The sequence below is a fragment of the Rhinoderma darwinii genome, chromosome 1, assembly GCF_050947455.1.
Source record: "Rhinoderma darwinii isolate aRhiDar2 chromosome 1, aRhiDar2.hap1, whole genome shotgun sequence".
NCBI classification, from domain to species: Eukaryota; Metazoa; Chordata; class Amphibia; order Anura; family Rhinodermatidae; genus Rhinoderma; species Rhinoderma darwinii.
The window spans coordinates 456041518-456057821 of NC_134687.1; the positions used below are offsets into that span (position 1 = coordinate 456041518).

The window sequence follows — 16304 nt, forward strand, 5'->3', positions numbered from 1 at the left end:
GCGGTGCCCCGTGCAGATGCTGCCACAGCGGTGCCCCGTGCAGATGCTGCCACAGCGGTGCCCCGTGCAGATGCTGCCACAGCGGTGCCCCGTGCAGATGCTGCCACAGCGGTGCCCCGTGCAGATGCTGCCACAGCGGTGCCCCGTGCAGATGCTGCCACAGCGGTGCCCCGTGCAGATGCTTTCACAGCGGTGCCCCCTGTAGATGCTGTCACAGCGGTGCCCCCTGTAGATGCTTTCACAGCGGTGCCCCCTGTAGATGCTTTCACAGCGGTGCCCTCTGTGGATGCTGCCACAGCGGTGCCCTCTGTGGATGCTGCCACAGCGGTGCCCCGTGCGGATGCTGCCACAGCGGTGCCCCGTGCGGATGCTGCCACAGCGGTGCCCCGTGCGGATGCTGCCACAGCGGTGCCCCGTGCGGATGCTGCCACAGCGGTGCCCCGTGCGGATGCTGCCACAGCGGTGCCCCGTGCGGATGCTGCCACAGCGGTGCCCCGTGCGGATGCTGCCACAGCGGTGCCCTCTGTGGATGCTGCCACAGCGGTGCCCTCTGTGGATGCTGCCACAGCGGTGCCCTCTGTGGATGCTGCCACAGCGGTGCCCTCTGTGGATGCTGCCACAGCGGTGCCCTCTGTGGATGCTGCCACAGCGGTGCCCTCTGTGGATGCTGCCACAGCGGTGCCCTCTGTGGATGCTGCCACAGCGGTGCCCTCTGTGGATGCTGCCACAGCGGTGCCCTCTGTAGATGCTGCCACAGCGGTGCCCTCTGTAGATGCTGCCACAGCGGTGCCCTCTGTAGATGCTGCCACAGCGGTGCCCTCTGTAGATGCTGCCACAGCGGTGCCCTCTGTAGATGCTGCCACAGCGGTGCCCTCTGTAGATGCTGCCACAGCGGTGCCCTCTGTAGATGCTGCCACAGCGGTGCCCTCTGTAGATGCTGCCACAGCGGTGCCCTCTGTAGATGCTGCCACAGCGGTGCCCTCTGTAGATGCTGCCACAGCGGTGCCCTCTGTAGATGCTGCCACAGCGGTGCCCTCTGTAGATGCTGCCACAGCGGTGCCCTCTGTAGATGCTGCCACAGCGGTGCCCTCTGTAGATGCTGCCACAGCGGTGCCCTCTGTAGATGCTGCCACAGCGGTGCCCTCTGTAGATGCTGCCACAGCGGTGCCCTCTGTAGATGCTGCCACAGCGGTGCCCTCTGTAGATGCTGCCACAGCGGTGCCCTCTGTAGATGCTGCCACAGCGGTGCCCTCTGTAGATGCTGCCACAGCGGTGCCCTCTGTAGATGCTGCCACAGCGGTGCCCTCTGTAGATGCTGCCACAGCGGTGCCCTCTGTAGATGCTGCCACAGCGGTGCCCTCTGTAGATGCTGCCACAGCGGTGCCCTCTGTAGATGCTGCCACAGCGGTGCCCTCTGTAGATGCTGCCACAGCGGTGCCCTCTGTAGATGCCGCCACAGCGGTGCCCCCTGTAGACTGAGACTCCAGCTGTGCTCCTGACATCACTGGAACTCCTGCTCTGGGGAAGCCCCTGACATCATTGTTGATGTATGGGCAGCGATGTCAGGGAATTCCACAGCGTCCTAGAGCAGAGCCGACAGTAGCGCTCTGCCCGGGACTCCGCTCTGGGGAAGACCCTGACACACTGTCCATATATGGGCAGCGATGTCAGGGAATTCCGCAGCGTCCCGGAGCAGAGCCGATACTAGCGCTCTGCCCGGGACTCCGCTCTGGGGAAGACCCTGACACACTGTCCATATATGGGCAGCGATGTCAGGGAATTCCACAGAGTCCCGGAGCAGAGCCTGTACTAGCGCTCTGCCCGGGACTCCAGCTCTGGGGAAGCTCCAGACATCGCTGTTCATATGTGGACAGCGATGTCAGGGAATTCCAGAGTCTCGGAGCAGAGCCGACACTAGCGGCTCTGTGTTCCGCGGGCCACAGATGACAGTCCCAGGGGCCGCATGCGGCCCGCGGGCCGCGTGCTTGAGACCCCTGGTTTAAGGTGTGCAAAGTTTATATATGCCACATATGTCTCCTTCAACAAAAGCCTGTGCTCTCAAAAACGCTGAAATAGAGATCATGCATTATTTCACCATCATTAACAAACGTGTTAAAAAATATATACTGCATATGGCAGACATCTACTATACTGCCAAAATTTACATTTTCTTGGGAGCGCACTGCATATCGTGTACAAAAATACAACTTAATAATTAATACACACAATCACCTTCTCGCAAATTTGCATCAGAGATCATAAGCAAAAAATGTATGAAAATGAAACTTTGGGACTAAAATGCATACTCAAGCAGACCCCTTATGCAAAAAAATGTACTCTGTAAAAAACTAAGATGTGGGGAGTTCAAAAATACAACACATGTCTACATACACTGTCATGTTTGTTAACCCCTTAAGAACGCAGCCTAGTTTTGGCCTTAAGGTTCCGAGCCCATTTTTCAAATCTGATATATTTCACTTTATATGGTAATAACTCTGGAATGCTTATACCTACCCAAGCAAATCTGAGAGTGTTTTCTCTTGACACATTGGGCTTTATGTTAGTGGTAAAATTTGGTCGATATGTTCAGTTTTTATTTGTGAAAAATATCAAAATGTAGACAAAATGTGGGAAAAAAAGCATTTTTCTAAATTTAAATGCAGCTGCTTGTAAAACAGATGGTTATACCACCCAAAATAGTTACAAGTTCACATTTCCCATTGTCTGCTATATGTTGGCATCATTTTTTGAACATTCTTTTATGTTTCTAGGACGTTACACTGCTTAGAACATAAGCAGCAATTTCTTCTATTTTGAATAACATTTCAAACGCCTATTTTTTTAGGTACAATTCAGTTCTGAAGTGGCTTTGAGGAGCTTATATATTAGAAACCCCCATAAAATACCCCATTTTAGAAACTAGACCCTTCAAAGTATTCAAAACAGCATTTAGAAAGTGTATTAACACTTTAGGTATTTCACAGGAATTTAAAGCAAAGTAGAGGTGAAATTTACAAATTTCTTTTTTTGTCAGAAAATCCTTTATATTCAATTTTTTTAATGTAAGATAGAAGGTTTTACCAGAGAAACGCAACTCAATACTTATTGCCCAGATTCTACAGTTTTTAGAAATATCCCACGTGTGGCCCTAGTGTCGTAAAGGACTGAAGCACCGGCCCCTCGAAGCAAAGAAGCACCTAGGGGATTTTGAGGCCTCCTTTTTATTAGGCACGATGTCCGGTTTGAAGAGGTCTTGTGGTGCCAAAACACTGGAAACCCCCCAAAAGTGACCCTATTTTGCAAACTACACCCCTCAAGGAACTTATCGAGGGGTAAAGTCAGCATTTAGACCCCACAGGTTTTTTTTGCTGCATTTTGTGGAATTAGTCTGTGCAATTGAAAATCCCATTTTTCCGATAAAAGGTATTTTATTCTATTTTTAGGTGGCGCGGTGACTAAAAAACAGCAATTCTACTATAGTTTTTTATTCCTTCTTTTACAGCGTTCACCGTGCGCTATAAATGACATATTCACTTTATTCTGCGGGGCGATACGATTACGGCGATACCCTATGTTTATCGTTTTTTTATGTCTTATGGCGTTTGCATAATAAAATACTTTTTATAAAAAATCATTTACTTTTTGTGTTGCCATAATCTAAGAGCCATGACGTTTTTATTTTTCCATCAAGAAAGCTGTGTGAGGACTTGTTTTTTAGGTACATGCGACTTTTTGATCACTTTTTATTCCATTTTATGCGAGGTGAAGTGACCAAACAATTGTGATTCTGGTGCGGTTTATTATTATTTTCTTTTATGGCGTTCACCGCGCGGGATATATAACAAAATACTTTTGCAGTTCAGGCCGTTACGGACGCGGCGATACAAATTATGTATAGTTTGTTTCTATTTTTAATAATAAGGGACTGATAAGGGAAAAAGGGGGATTTTTACTTTTATTACTGTAAAACTTTTATTTTTACACAACTTTTTTATTTTGTCCCACTGGGGGACTTGAGGGCAGGAGGCCCTGATCGCTATTCTAATACACTGCACTTCATGCGTACTGCAGTGTATTAGAGCTGTCAGCTACTCACTGAAAGCAAGCATAGTGGGTCCTGACTTTGACTTATCTAGGCTTCCGTAGGTGGCATAGCCGGAGGCCATTGTTAGGCCTCTGGTTGCCATAGCAACCATCGCTGCCCGCTCTCGCTGTCGCTGTCATGTAGCGGGACATCAATGGTGTTTTAAACCCTAAGAAGCTGCGATCGCTATTGAACGCGGCTTCTAAGGGGTTAATCAGCGGGGACACCGCGATCGGTCCCCACTGAAGGAGCTGTGGCAACTGCTGTACAAAACAGCAGTCGTCACAGCTCCTGTATGTGCCGGGAGGACGGCCGAAATGGCCGATCCTCCCGTGACGTACTATTATGTCATGGAGTCCGAACTAAGCACTTACTATGACCTAATAAAGCGGGAAGGGGTTAAACAAACGTCAAAACCGCAGGAATGCACCAACCGATTTCTGCACGCAAATTAAATTGGGGATTATAAAATGTATATAATTTCCCATCCCCCTCAACAAACACTAAGGGTAAAGACACACACAGCGTAAACACTGCAGATTTTCCACAACGGTTTCATTGCGGAAAATCTGCAGCGTATTAGAGTGGCAGCAGTGTGGGTGAGATTTTAACAAATCTCACCCACACATTGCGAAAAAGATCTGCAGAGAAACCGTTCATAAATTGACTTGCGGTGTGGTTTTTTTTTTTTAATCCGCAGCATGTCAATTTAGTGTGGCTGGCACTGTGAGGGGAACATCTATTAGTAAATGGGACATACTGTCACTAGCACTATTGGTGCATGGAACTTATGAGGGGAAATATGTGTAAAGAGCCCTGTGGCCTCATATTATATGTGTATGTACATGACTTTTTTTTAGGTCCACACATTCATTATGTTCCGATTAGCTTATTAGCAACAATTACGGTATATGGGTTGTTTTTTTTTTAGGGTGTGTGCAATTCTTACTTTTGCTATGGGGCCTTTTGATTTCTGTGTGCACTCCTGGTACTTTACTGCAGAGGAAAGCGCTCATTGGTTAATACATGCCTGTGTGACAGGACCCTGCATTAACCAGTGAGCGCTTTCCTCTGCATAGTACACAGGCAGCCGGCAGACGAAGGGCTTAGAATACATTTTGTTAATTAACCCCCCCCCCCCCCATTATAAATAGCGACAGCAAAGTGTCCCTCATAAGCCCTTTTGACCACACTATACATCGACAGCACTAAAAAGCCTGCTGTTAAGGACCAGCACCGTGAATATACGGCAAAGTGATAACGCAGGCGCAAAAGCCGTTATTGACATCCGGCCTCCCACAGCAACAACCGAGATAAGAAATAACTATGAGATACATCCTTGGCCGAGAATGGGTTAATATAAACTATATAGCCAAGAGTATGTGAACACTCCACATTATTAAGGTTACTGTGTTTCAGCCACGCACATCGCAAGCTGAAGTATAAAATCAAGCACACAGTCATGTAATCTCAATAGACAAACATTGATAGTAGTAGTATGGGTCGTTCTAAAGAGCTCAGTGACTTTAACTTATGGCAAAGGTGGCATCCTATGACAGTGCTACATTTAGTTTGTGACATTTCTGATCTGCCCTGGTCAATTCTAAGCGACATAACTGTGAAGTGTAAGTATCTAAGAGTAACAACAGATCAGTGATCACAAAGCAGTAGATCACACAAACTCACAGAGGACGGCAAAGTGATGAAGCAAAGGGTGCAAAAAAAATCACCTATCCTCAGTTACATTACTCAAAGCCTTCTCCCATTGAAGTGAATGGGAGTAGAAGGCTGCAATACCTATGAATCCCCGCTACATGTCGATTCACAGTGAGCAGTAGAAATGATGGAAACAGCTGACCGGCAGGTGTCCTGGGAGTCAGTCCCCGACCTATCAGCTATTGATGGCCTATCCTGAGGATAGGCCATCAATTTTTAAGGGACTGGAAAACCCCTTAAATACTTTTAGGACGTGTTCATGTAGCATTTTACAAATGTTTTTTCCTTAATCTCTTGACGACCGATGATGTAACTGTACGTCAGGGTGGTAAGGAGGCGTATGGAGCAGGCTCACGGGCTGAGGCGGCTCCACACTCAGCATGTGTCAGCCTTATGTTCTGTGTGAAGTTGCTGCCACTAGGCGTCTCCCTTCCTATATTCTCTTCACTGCCTGCCAATAGGGAAGGAAGTAAGGAGTGTACGCACGCCAGCACACACCTTAGAAGTCTATGAAGAGGAGGGAGCAGGAGGAGAAATAAGCTGCTGGTGAGAGTTATGTCACCCAGTGCTGGATAATGCTGCTGTATAATCCCCTATATATATATATGAGATAGGAGAGCAGGATTCTCCTATTCTGTGTGCAGTGTAAAGAAGACATGATAGCGGTTAGGCTCCACCCACTAGGTCAGAGACAAGTGCCAATTAGAAATCGGGTCTGCAGAGGGGAAAACTTTTAAATAATGCAGAATACAAGTCCTATAATGGTCAGAAATAGTGTTATTCCTAATGTACCCACATATGACAGCTTATTCTGAAAAGTTATGTAAGTTCTTAAAGATTGTGGATGTTAGGAAATGTATTTCTAGCAGCCGGTCTCACATGCTAAAAGCAGAGAATAAGCATACAAGCTTTGTGCAATTCCCTATCTAAGATTGAGGTATTCATCAGAACATCTGAAAAAAAAATTAAGTGAAGAACCTCTTCATCACTACTCACCCAGAAAAAAGAAGCGATGGACATGGCTTGTGAGCGTTACAACTGAAGTGCAAGCAGTTGACTTCTGCGCTAACACCTCTAAGATCAAATTTCGGATCCGGGGGCGGAAGAGCCATCTTCAGTATCTAACAAGAAAGAATATAAAGTCACTATATGGGTATGTTCACACGCAAACTCAAAAATGTCTGAAAATACGGAGCGGTTTTCAAGGGAAAACAGCTCCTGATTTTCAGACGTTTTTTAAAGAGGCTCTGTCACCAGATTTTGCAACCCCTATCTCCTATTGCAGCAGATCGGCGCTGCAATGGAGATAAGAGTAACGTTTTTGTTTTTTTTAAAACGAGCATTTTTGGCCAAGTTATGACCATTTTTATATTTATGCAAATGAGGCTTGCTAAAGTACAACTGGGCGTGTATTGTGTATGTACATCTGGGCGTGTTTACTACTTTTACTAGCTGGGCGTTGTGTATAGAAGTGTATGATGCTGACGAATCGGCATCATCCACTTCTCTTCACAACGCCCAGCTTCTGGCAGTGCACAGACACACATCGTGTTCTCGAGAGATCACGCTGTGACGTCACTTCCTGCCCCAGGTCCTGCATCGTGTCGGACGAGCGAGGACACATCGGCACCAGAGGCTACAGTTGATTCTGCAGCAGCATCGGTGTTTGCAGGTAAGTAGCTACATCGACTTACCTGCAAACGCCGATGCTGCTGCAGAATCAACTGTAGCCTCTGGTGCCGATGTGTCCTCGCTCGTCCAACACGATGCAGGACCTGGGGCAGGAAGTGAGTGACGTCACAGCGTGATCTCTCGAGAACACGCTGTGTCTGCACTGCCAGAAGCTGGGCGTTCTGAAGAGAAGTGGATGATGCTGATTCGTCAGCATCATACACTTCTATTCACAACGCCCAGCTAGTAAAAGAAGTAAAAACGCCCAGATGTAACGAACACAATACACGCCCACTTGTACTTTTACTTTAAACACGCCCAGTTGTACTTTTGCAAGCCCCATTTGCATCAATATAAAAATGGTCATAACTTGGCCAAAAATGCTCGTTTTAAAAAAAAAAAACAAACGTTACTGTAATCTACATTGCAGCGCCGATCTGCTGCAATAGGAGATAGGGGTTGCAAAATCTGGTGACAGAGCCTCTTTAAGCCACTCGCGATTTTCGCTGCGTTTTTTACAGACGATTTTGGAGCTGTTTTCAATAGAGTCTATGAAAAACTGCTCCAAAAACGTCCCAAGAAGTGACCTGCACTTTTTTCGTGGCCGTTTTTTTACGCGGCCGTTTTGAAAAACTTTGCCTGCTTCCGATTTCTCGGCTGTTTATGGCCCGAAAAACGGCCGAAAATAGCCCGTGTGAACATACCCTAATAGGGAAACAGACTCCTTAGAAGTCAATGGGATCCAACAGGATGCATTACAAAACAGATCACAAAGGATCCGTCATGGCTGCTGTAAATGAAAATCTTTGACATCAGTTTGAACCAAGGCTTATTATCGTGTATTCTGTCCCTCTGAAGTGGACGCACCAAGACAAATGCGTGGCCAGATGAAACTACCCAGTAATATCAGCTGATCACTGGCGTTCCGGGATCTTGACCTGCAGCGATCATTGATCGTCAGGCCGACTTCATTAGAAAAAGTAATTCTGCAGATGAGACAACACCTCCTTCAAAACATTAAGGCCGGATTCACACGAGCGTGTGCGTTTTGCGCGCGCAAAAGGTCCATAAATGCTCCATGTGTCAGCAGCGTATGATGCGTGGCTGCGTGATTTTCACGCAGCCGCCATCATTATAACACTCTGTTTTTATGTTTGTAAACAGATAAGCATGTGGTGCTTTTCTGTTTTCATTCATAGTTTTGACTACTGTAGCGCGCATCACGCACGGCACACGGAAGTGCGTCCGTGTGCCGTGCGCGGTTTTCACGCACCCATTGACTTCAATGGGTGCGTGATGCGTGAAAAACTGGCAAATATAGGACATGTCGTGAGTTTCACGCAGCGGATACACGCTGCGTGAAAATCACTGACAGTCTGAACGGCCCCATTCACTAACATAGGTCCGTGCGACGCGCGTTTCACGGACGTATTATATGTTCGTCTGAATAAGCCCTAAGGCCCTCATTTATCAAGGGATTTGCACCACTTTCGTAGTGCAAAAAAGTTATAAATTTGGCATACGGCTGTGTTTGCGACTTTTTTAACCTTTATGCACTTTTCCAGAGGCTCTTGGGACTTAGTAAAAGGTGTGGGGCCACCACAACCCAATAGATTTACTATAATTTAAGACAGAATCTGGTGTATATTATAGCGGAAATCCATGGCAGCTCCGGTCTGACTTTCAGATGCACGGACAGCGTAAAATGCAACGGATTTATTAAGAGGCGTGCGCTTTTTAACTCCCATCTTACTCTTACGGGCTTATGAAATACCACTCTAAGTAATCTGGCCCTAAATATTTATCAAAAGTACAATGAAACAATTTTACAAACGTGATCATTTATGTTAAGGGTTTTGGATATTTTAAATTGGCGCAGTGTCTGCCCTCACACGTGACTTTTCTCTGCAATCCGGATCGATCAGTATATTTATATGTAGCAATATTCCAATAACACGTAAATGGCGCACTCATAACTGGAGAAAAATAAATCAGTTACACGAAGTAGGGTTTATTTCACATCATAGAAGGAGCAGTCATTAATCACGTGTCCGCTTAATCCATAGCTTTCCCGTAAGCGCATGCACACATATGTAGAAGCGATTATACAAACTGTTCTGCACAAGCGCTTCCTTATGTATGTGCGCTAGCGGGGAAGCTGTGAATCTAGCGGCATTTCAGCTGCAACCGATAAGGCTACATGGTGACTATTGCCACAAAACGGGTTACGTGGCCAAAGATTGCTGTGAAACCACGGCGCGCATCACAGTATTGTGTTTGTGGCTGCGTTGCAACCCACAAGTTGTGGTGACCGTAACTAGACAGTCACAAGAAAGCCTTCAAATCTTGATGTCTTGCGACGGTCATGGCGACTTGCTGATCGAAACGCAGCCCCATTCGCTTACAGTACCTGTGTCACGGCCAAAGTCTCCATGTAGCCCTAGCCTTACAAGCCTCCAGCAGCTCTGCACATCATGAAAACCTGTGAGAATTACAGCAGAGGTGTATTAATAAGTGCAAAGACCTTTTTATGTCAAGTCAATTGAAAGCGGTGGCTACAGGTCATCTACATGCAGTGCTTATCAAAGGATGTGACCAATACCAGTGGGTGAACCATCCCTAATGTAACACGTATATCAGAGTAGCCACCATTCTATGCACCAAAGGCTCAGTGCGTGGCCAGTGACCTGGTCTGAGGTGAGACATCTGCCGAAACATGGAGCCACGAAATGTCCCTATACACACGAGCAGTTATGTATCATATATATATATATATATATATATATATATATATATATATATATATATACATACACACACATGCTCCTATATGAGTGATAGTTTCCATCTCCCTACATTCCTAGGGCACGGAGAAGTGTGAGGTACTGCTGCTACATCATCTACTGACCACTAGATTATGCCAGTCCTGTCACCGGCATCCTTCCAGCCCGTGATACTAACTAAGCAGTCTATGTACTACTGGATAAAGGACCTTTGGTGATGTCATGACCATGTGATCAGTCACATGTCTGGGAGGAGTCAGGCTCTGGTATAACCACATGAGCAGATTGAACATGTTGGATTCTTCATGATCCTCTGTAGTTATGGTGGGATCCTGTGTGCAGAGATTATTATCATTAGATAAATGTATAACCACTATGTAGATGTAAAATGTCAGCAGCAGAGATGTGTGCTCCGGTATATAATCTGCATATGTAGCAGAGCTGTGTGTGCGGGTATGTAATCTGCATATATAGCACAGGTGTGTGCGCGGGAATATAATCTGCATATGTAGCAGAGCTGTGTATTCGGGTATATAATCTGCATATGTAGCAGAGCTGTGTGTGGAAATATAACCTGCATATGTTTCGGAGCTCTGTGTGCGGGTATATAACCTGTATATGTAGTGGAGCTATGTGTGTGTGAATATAATCTGCATATGTAGCACAGCTGTGTGTACAGGAATATAATCTGCAGATGTTGCAGCTGTGTGCGAGTATATAACCTGCATATGTAGCAGTGCTGTGTGCGTGGGTTTATAATCTGCATATGTAGCAGAGCTGTGTGCGAGTATATAACCTGCATATGTAGCAGTGCTGTGTGCGAGTATATAACCTGCATATGTAGCAGTGCTGTGTGCGTGGGTTTATAATCTGCATATGTAGCAGAGCTGTGTGTGTGGGTTTATAACCTGCATATGTAGTAGAAACGTGTGTGCGGGTATATAATCTGCATATGTAGCAGAGCTGTGTCTACCTGTGTCATGAAAATGCAGCAGAGCAACTTTGTGTCAGTATTGTGAACACAGCAAAAGCTGTAATATGCATGCAGCAAAATTTTAGTTATATATATTATATACATATGTCATTTTTATTATTGTAAAATTAGGATTTCAAAGAAGGGCTAGACTTCTTGTCGTGAGATTGTAATGTGGGCCAAGGTGGTGTACGGCCCCGATAGGTTTGCCAGGCAACAGCTGGTATGGAGACCAAGAGTGGTGGCAAAACAAAATCTTTACTCTGGCTTTAGCTTTACTTTAATCTTTACAGTGTTGCGCACACCAGACTATAGAAACAGGAATTAGGGTTTGTTACTTTTGACCGTGTGACATGTACAGATAAAGTACATTGAAACCATGCGCTTCACCTGTTTGATGCGGTTTTGACGTCCATGTAAACGTTCCATATTTGGACAGATGGCAAGAACTGCACCACAATTGCAGTGTCTGAATACACCCTTACACTTTTCAGACTTGATAAGCACAGTCTTAGTACAGTATTATCAGTTCAGGCAGGGGAATAATGGCTTGCTCTCACTTCCAATGGTACCTGTAATGTCGGGGTAGGGAAACAGACAAGTGAGCCCTAATCTACCCGCCACTCAGTCCCTGCCTACTTGCAACGACCCACCCTAGGCGACGGGGTACAACTGGGCGACGGTCCCTACACTCAATAGGTGCACGACAGACAAACAGACAAGGGTACACAGAAGCCAGGGAAATGGGGAAGTTGCCCACGGGAACACCGTGAGCAACAAGCGAGGCGAACGAGCCGAGTCAAACCAGGAGATGAGCGAGGTACAAAAACGCAGAGCAGAAGAGTGGTCAGAAAAGCCAAGGTCAATCACAAGCAGAGGATCAGTAGTTCAAGAAGCTGCAGCAGGGCCAGGAAACCAACAGAGAAGAATCACAAGCAAAGGAGGAACAGGAAAGGCAGGTATAAATAGACAGAGGGCGGGAGCTAGCTCCGTCTGGCCAGGTTGTGATAGGCTCTCCCACTCCTAAGCCTGCCATCCTGGGTGGTGGAAGATGGAGTCAGTCTCACAGACATAGAAGCAGGTGCAGACTGATTACCTATGGGCGTCGACACAGAAGTTGTGTCTGGCAGATCCTTTACAGTACCCCCCCCTTTTATGAGGGGCCACCGGACCCTTTCTAGGTGGACCTGGTTTATTGGGGAAATGAAGGTGGAACCTCCTGAGCAATACCCCAGCGTGAACATCCCGGGCAGGTACCCAAGTCCTCTCCTCAGGCCCGTATCCCCTCCAATGGACCAGGTACTGGAGGGAGCCTTGGACCATCCTGCTGTCCACAATCTTGGCCACCTCGAATTCTACCCCCTCAGGGGTGAGAACAGGGACCGGAGGTTTCCTCGAGGGAGCCAGGGACGGGGAGTAGCGTTTAAGGAGGGAGGCATGAAACACGTCGTGTACTCGAAAAGACGGGGGCAACTCCAGTCGGAAGGAGACAGGGTTAAGGACTTCAATGACCTTGTATGGCCCTATAAACCGGGGAGCAAACTTCTTGGACGGGACTTTAAGGTGCAAATTCTTTGACGATAGCCACCACCAGATCCCCGACCACAAACAAGGGGTTAGCAGAACGTCTTCTATCTGCCTGAGTTTTTTGTATGCTCTGGGACTCCTCTAGGTTCTTCTGAACCTGGGCCAAGACTGTGCACAGTTCCCGATGAACGACATCTACCTCGGGATTGTTGGAACTACCAGGTGAAACGGAGGAGAACCGTGGATTAAACCCAAAATTACAGAAAAAGGGGGAGACCCCTGACGAGTTACTGACCCGGTTATTAAGGGAAAATTCGGCGAGGGGAATGAATTGCAAGTGCATTGAGACCCAATCATATTGACAGTCAGAGATAAAACACCTTAACCCCTTAGTGACCACTAATACGCCTTTTTACGTCGGTCACTAATGGGCTTTAGGCTAGGCTGACGCCTTTTCACGTCAGCCTAGTCTAAGTCCTGCACGGGTCTCCCGTGCAGGCAGGAGCCGGGGCTCTGCTGTCTGATGACAGCTGAGCTCCTGCTCCAACGCCCGCGATCGAAGTTTACTTCGATCGCGGCCGTTTAACCCGTTAAATGCCGCCGTCAATAGCGACCGCGGCATTTAACTTTGTTTACAGAGGGAGTGCGCTCCCTCTGTCACCCATCGGCGGCCCGCGAATGAATTCGCGGGTCTCCGATGGGGTGTCATGGCAGCCGGGGGACTGATAAAAGCCCCCAGGTCTGCCCTGGACATATTCCTGTTAGGACGCGCCGGAGGCACGTCCTAATAGATTGCCTGTCAGATTTACACTGACAGGCAATAATGCTCTGGTATACGAAATATACCAAAGCATTATAGCAGCGATCGGAACATCGCACAGTAAAGTCCCCTAGTGGGACTAATAAAATAAGTCATCAAAGTGAAATAAAGATTATTAATAAAAAGTACAGTAAAAAAATAAATAAAATCATTTTTTTCCATAAAAAGTGGTTTTATTTAGTAAAAGTGTAAAAAATAAAAAAAAGTACACATATGTGGTATCGCTGCGACCGTAATGACTCCATTAATAAAGTTAATAGGTAATTTAAACCGCAAAGTGAACACCGTAAAAAAAAAACGCAAAAAACCATGGCGAAATTGCAATTTTTTTCCATTGCCCCCCAAAAAAGTCATAATAAAAATGAATCAATAAGTCTCATGTACCCCAAAACAGTACCATTCAAAACTACGTCTTGTCCCGCAGAAAACAAGCCCAAAAAATCACTACATTGATGGAAAAATAAAAAAATTACGGCTCTTGGAAAGCGACGATGCAAAAGCAAATAATTTTAGTTCAAAAGTGTTTTTATTGTGCAAAAGTCGTAAAACATAAAAAAACCTCTACATATGTGGTATCGGCGTAATCGTACCGACCCATAGAATAAAGGTAACATGTTATTTACGTCGCATAGTGAACGGCGTCAATTTAAAAACGCATAGAACAATGGCGGAATTTCAGGGTTTTTTTATAATCCCCCCCAAAAAGGTTAACAAAAGTTAATATAAAAATTATATGTACCCAAAAATGGTGCTATTAAAAAGCACAACTAATCCCGCAAAAAACAAGTCCTCATACAGCTATGTAGACGAAAAAATAAAAACGTTATAGCTCTTTGAATGCGACTATAGAAAAACGAATAAAATAGCTTGGTCATTAGGGCCTAAAATGGGCTGGTCACTAAGGGGTTAAATATTGTTCTAGAGACTGATTAGTCCTCTCAGTTTGGCCATTAGTTTCAGGATGGAAGACAGAGGAGAAGGACAGATCAATCTCCAACTTTTTACAGAAGGCTCTCCAAAACAATGAAACAAATTGTACCCCTCTGTCAGAAACAATATTGACAGGGACCCCATGGAGACGCAGGATGTGTTTGACAAACAAGGTAGCTAACGTCTTAGCATTGGGTAGTTTCTTGAGGGGCACAAAGTGGCACATCTTACTGAAGCGGTCTACTACAACCCACACCACCGACTTGCCTTGAGATGGAGGCAAATCGGTGATGAAATCCATGGAGATATGGGTCCAAGGTCTCTGGGGAACGGGCAAAGAACATAGTAAGCTCGCTGGTCGACACCTGGGAGTCTTGGACCTAGCACAAACTTCACAAGCGGCGACGTAGGCCTTAACGTCTTTGAGCAACCCAGGCCACCAATAGTTCCTGGCAATGAGGTGCTTGGTACCCAGGATGCCTGGATGGCCAGATAGTGCAGAGTCATGATTTTCCCTAAGCACCCTTAGCCGGAATTGCAGGGGAACAAACAGCTTGTTCTCAGGAAGGTTCCCAGGAGCTGAACCTTGATCAGCCGCAATTTCAGAGACTAAATCAGAATCAATAGAGGAAATGATTATACCTGGAGGCAAAACACAAGCAGGATCTTCCTCCGAAGGACAACTGGCCATGAAGCTACGCGACAGTTCATCAGCCTTAATATTTTTAGACCCAGCCCTATAGGTGACCAAAAAGTTGAATCTGGTAAAAAATAACGCCCATGGAGCTTGTCTCGGGTTTAGCCTCCGGGCAGATTCTAGGAAAAAGAGATTCTTGTGGTCGGTAAGGACCGTAACCTGGTGCCTAGCCCCCTCCAGGAAGTGGCGCCACTCTTCAAATGCCCATTTAATGGCTAAGAGTTCGCGGTTGCCAATATCATAGTTACTCTCAGTGTGCGAAAACTTCCTGGTGAAGTAGGCACAGGGGCGGAGATGGTGGTGGGACCTGGTACCCTGGGACAAGACAGCCCCCACTCCCACCTCGGACGCGTCAACCTCCACGATAAATGGCTCCATTTGGTTAGGCTGAACCAGCACTGGGGCCGAGATAAAGCACTTCTTAAGGACCTCAAAAGCCTGGACAGCCTCAGGAGGCCAGTGGAGGAGATCAGCACCTTTGCGAGTGAGATCCGTAAGAGGCTTAGCGATGACTGAGAAGTTAGCAATAAATCTCCTGTAATAATTAGCGAACCCCAGGAAGCACTGTAACGCCTTCAGGGAGGCAGGTTTTGTACCCATTCCGCCACAACCTGGACCTTGGCGGGGTCCATGCAGAATTCATGAGGAGTGAGGATTTGACCCAAAAACGGTATCTCCTGCACCCCAAACACACTTTTTTCGGTTTTAGCAAACAGTTTGTTTTCCCGAAGGGCCTGGAGCACCTTCCTGACATGCTCAATGTGGGAGGACCAGTCCTTGGAAAACACAAGTATGTCATCAAGGTACACTACAAGAAATACCCCCAGGTAGTCTCTTAAAACCTCATTTATGAAATTCTGGAAGACCGCGGGAGCATTACACAACCCAAAGGGCATGACGAGGTATTCGAAATGACCTTCGGTCGTGTTAAACGCAGTCTTCCACTCTTCCCCCTCTTTGATGCGGATAAGGTTATAAGCCCCCTGTAGATCAAACTTAGAGAACCATTGGGCCCCCTGAACCTGATTGAAGAGATCAGGAATCAAAGGAAGGGGATACTGGTTCCTTACAGTGACCTTATTCAAGTTTCGGTAGTCAATGCA

At 46.5% G+C, this 16304-nt stretch overlaps 1 protein-coding gene across 2 annotated transcripts in view; it reads right to left on the reverse strand.

Annotated features, from left to right (window-relative positions):
• Positions 1-10449, reverse strand: part of GNB1L (G protein subunit beta 1 like) — an 80650-nt gene extending 70201 nt beyond the window's left edge. For both annotated transcript variants that reach the window (XM_075832448.1, XM_075832440.1), the window contains exons 1-2: positions 10380-10449; positions 6797-6921 (exon numbers count right to left, since the gene is read on the reverse strand). In XM_075832448.1, the coding sequence (XP_075688563.1) occupies positions 6797-6912 (116 nt within the window). In that variant the 5' untranslated portion in view covers positions 6913-6921; positions 10380-10449. The remainder of the gene's footprint in view (positions 1-6796; positions 6922-10379) is intronic.
• Positions 10450-16304: the final 5855 nt, after the last annotated feature.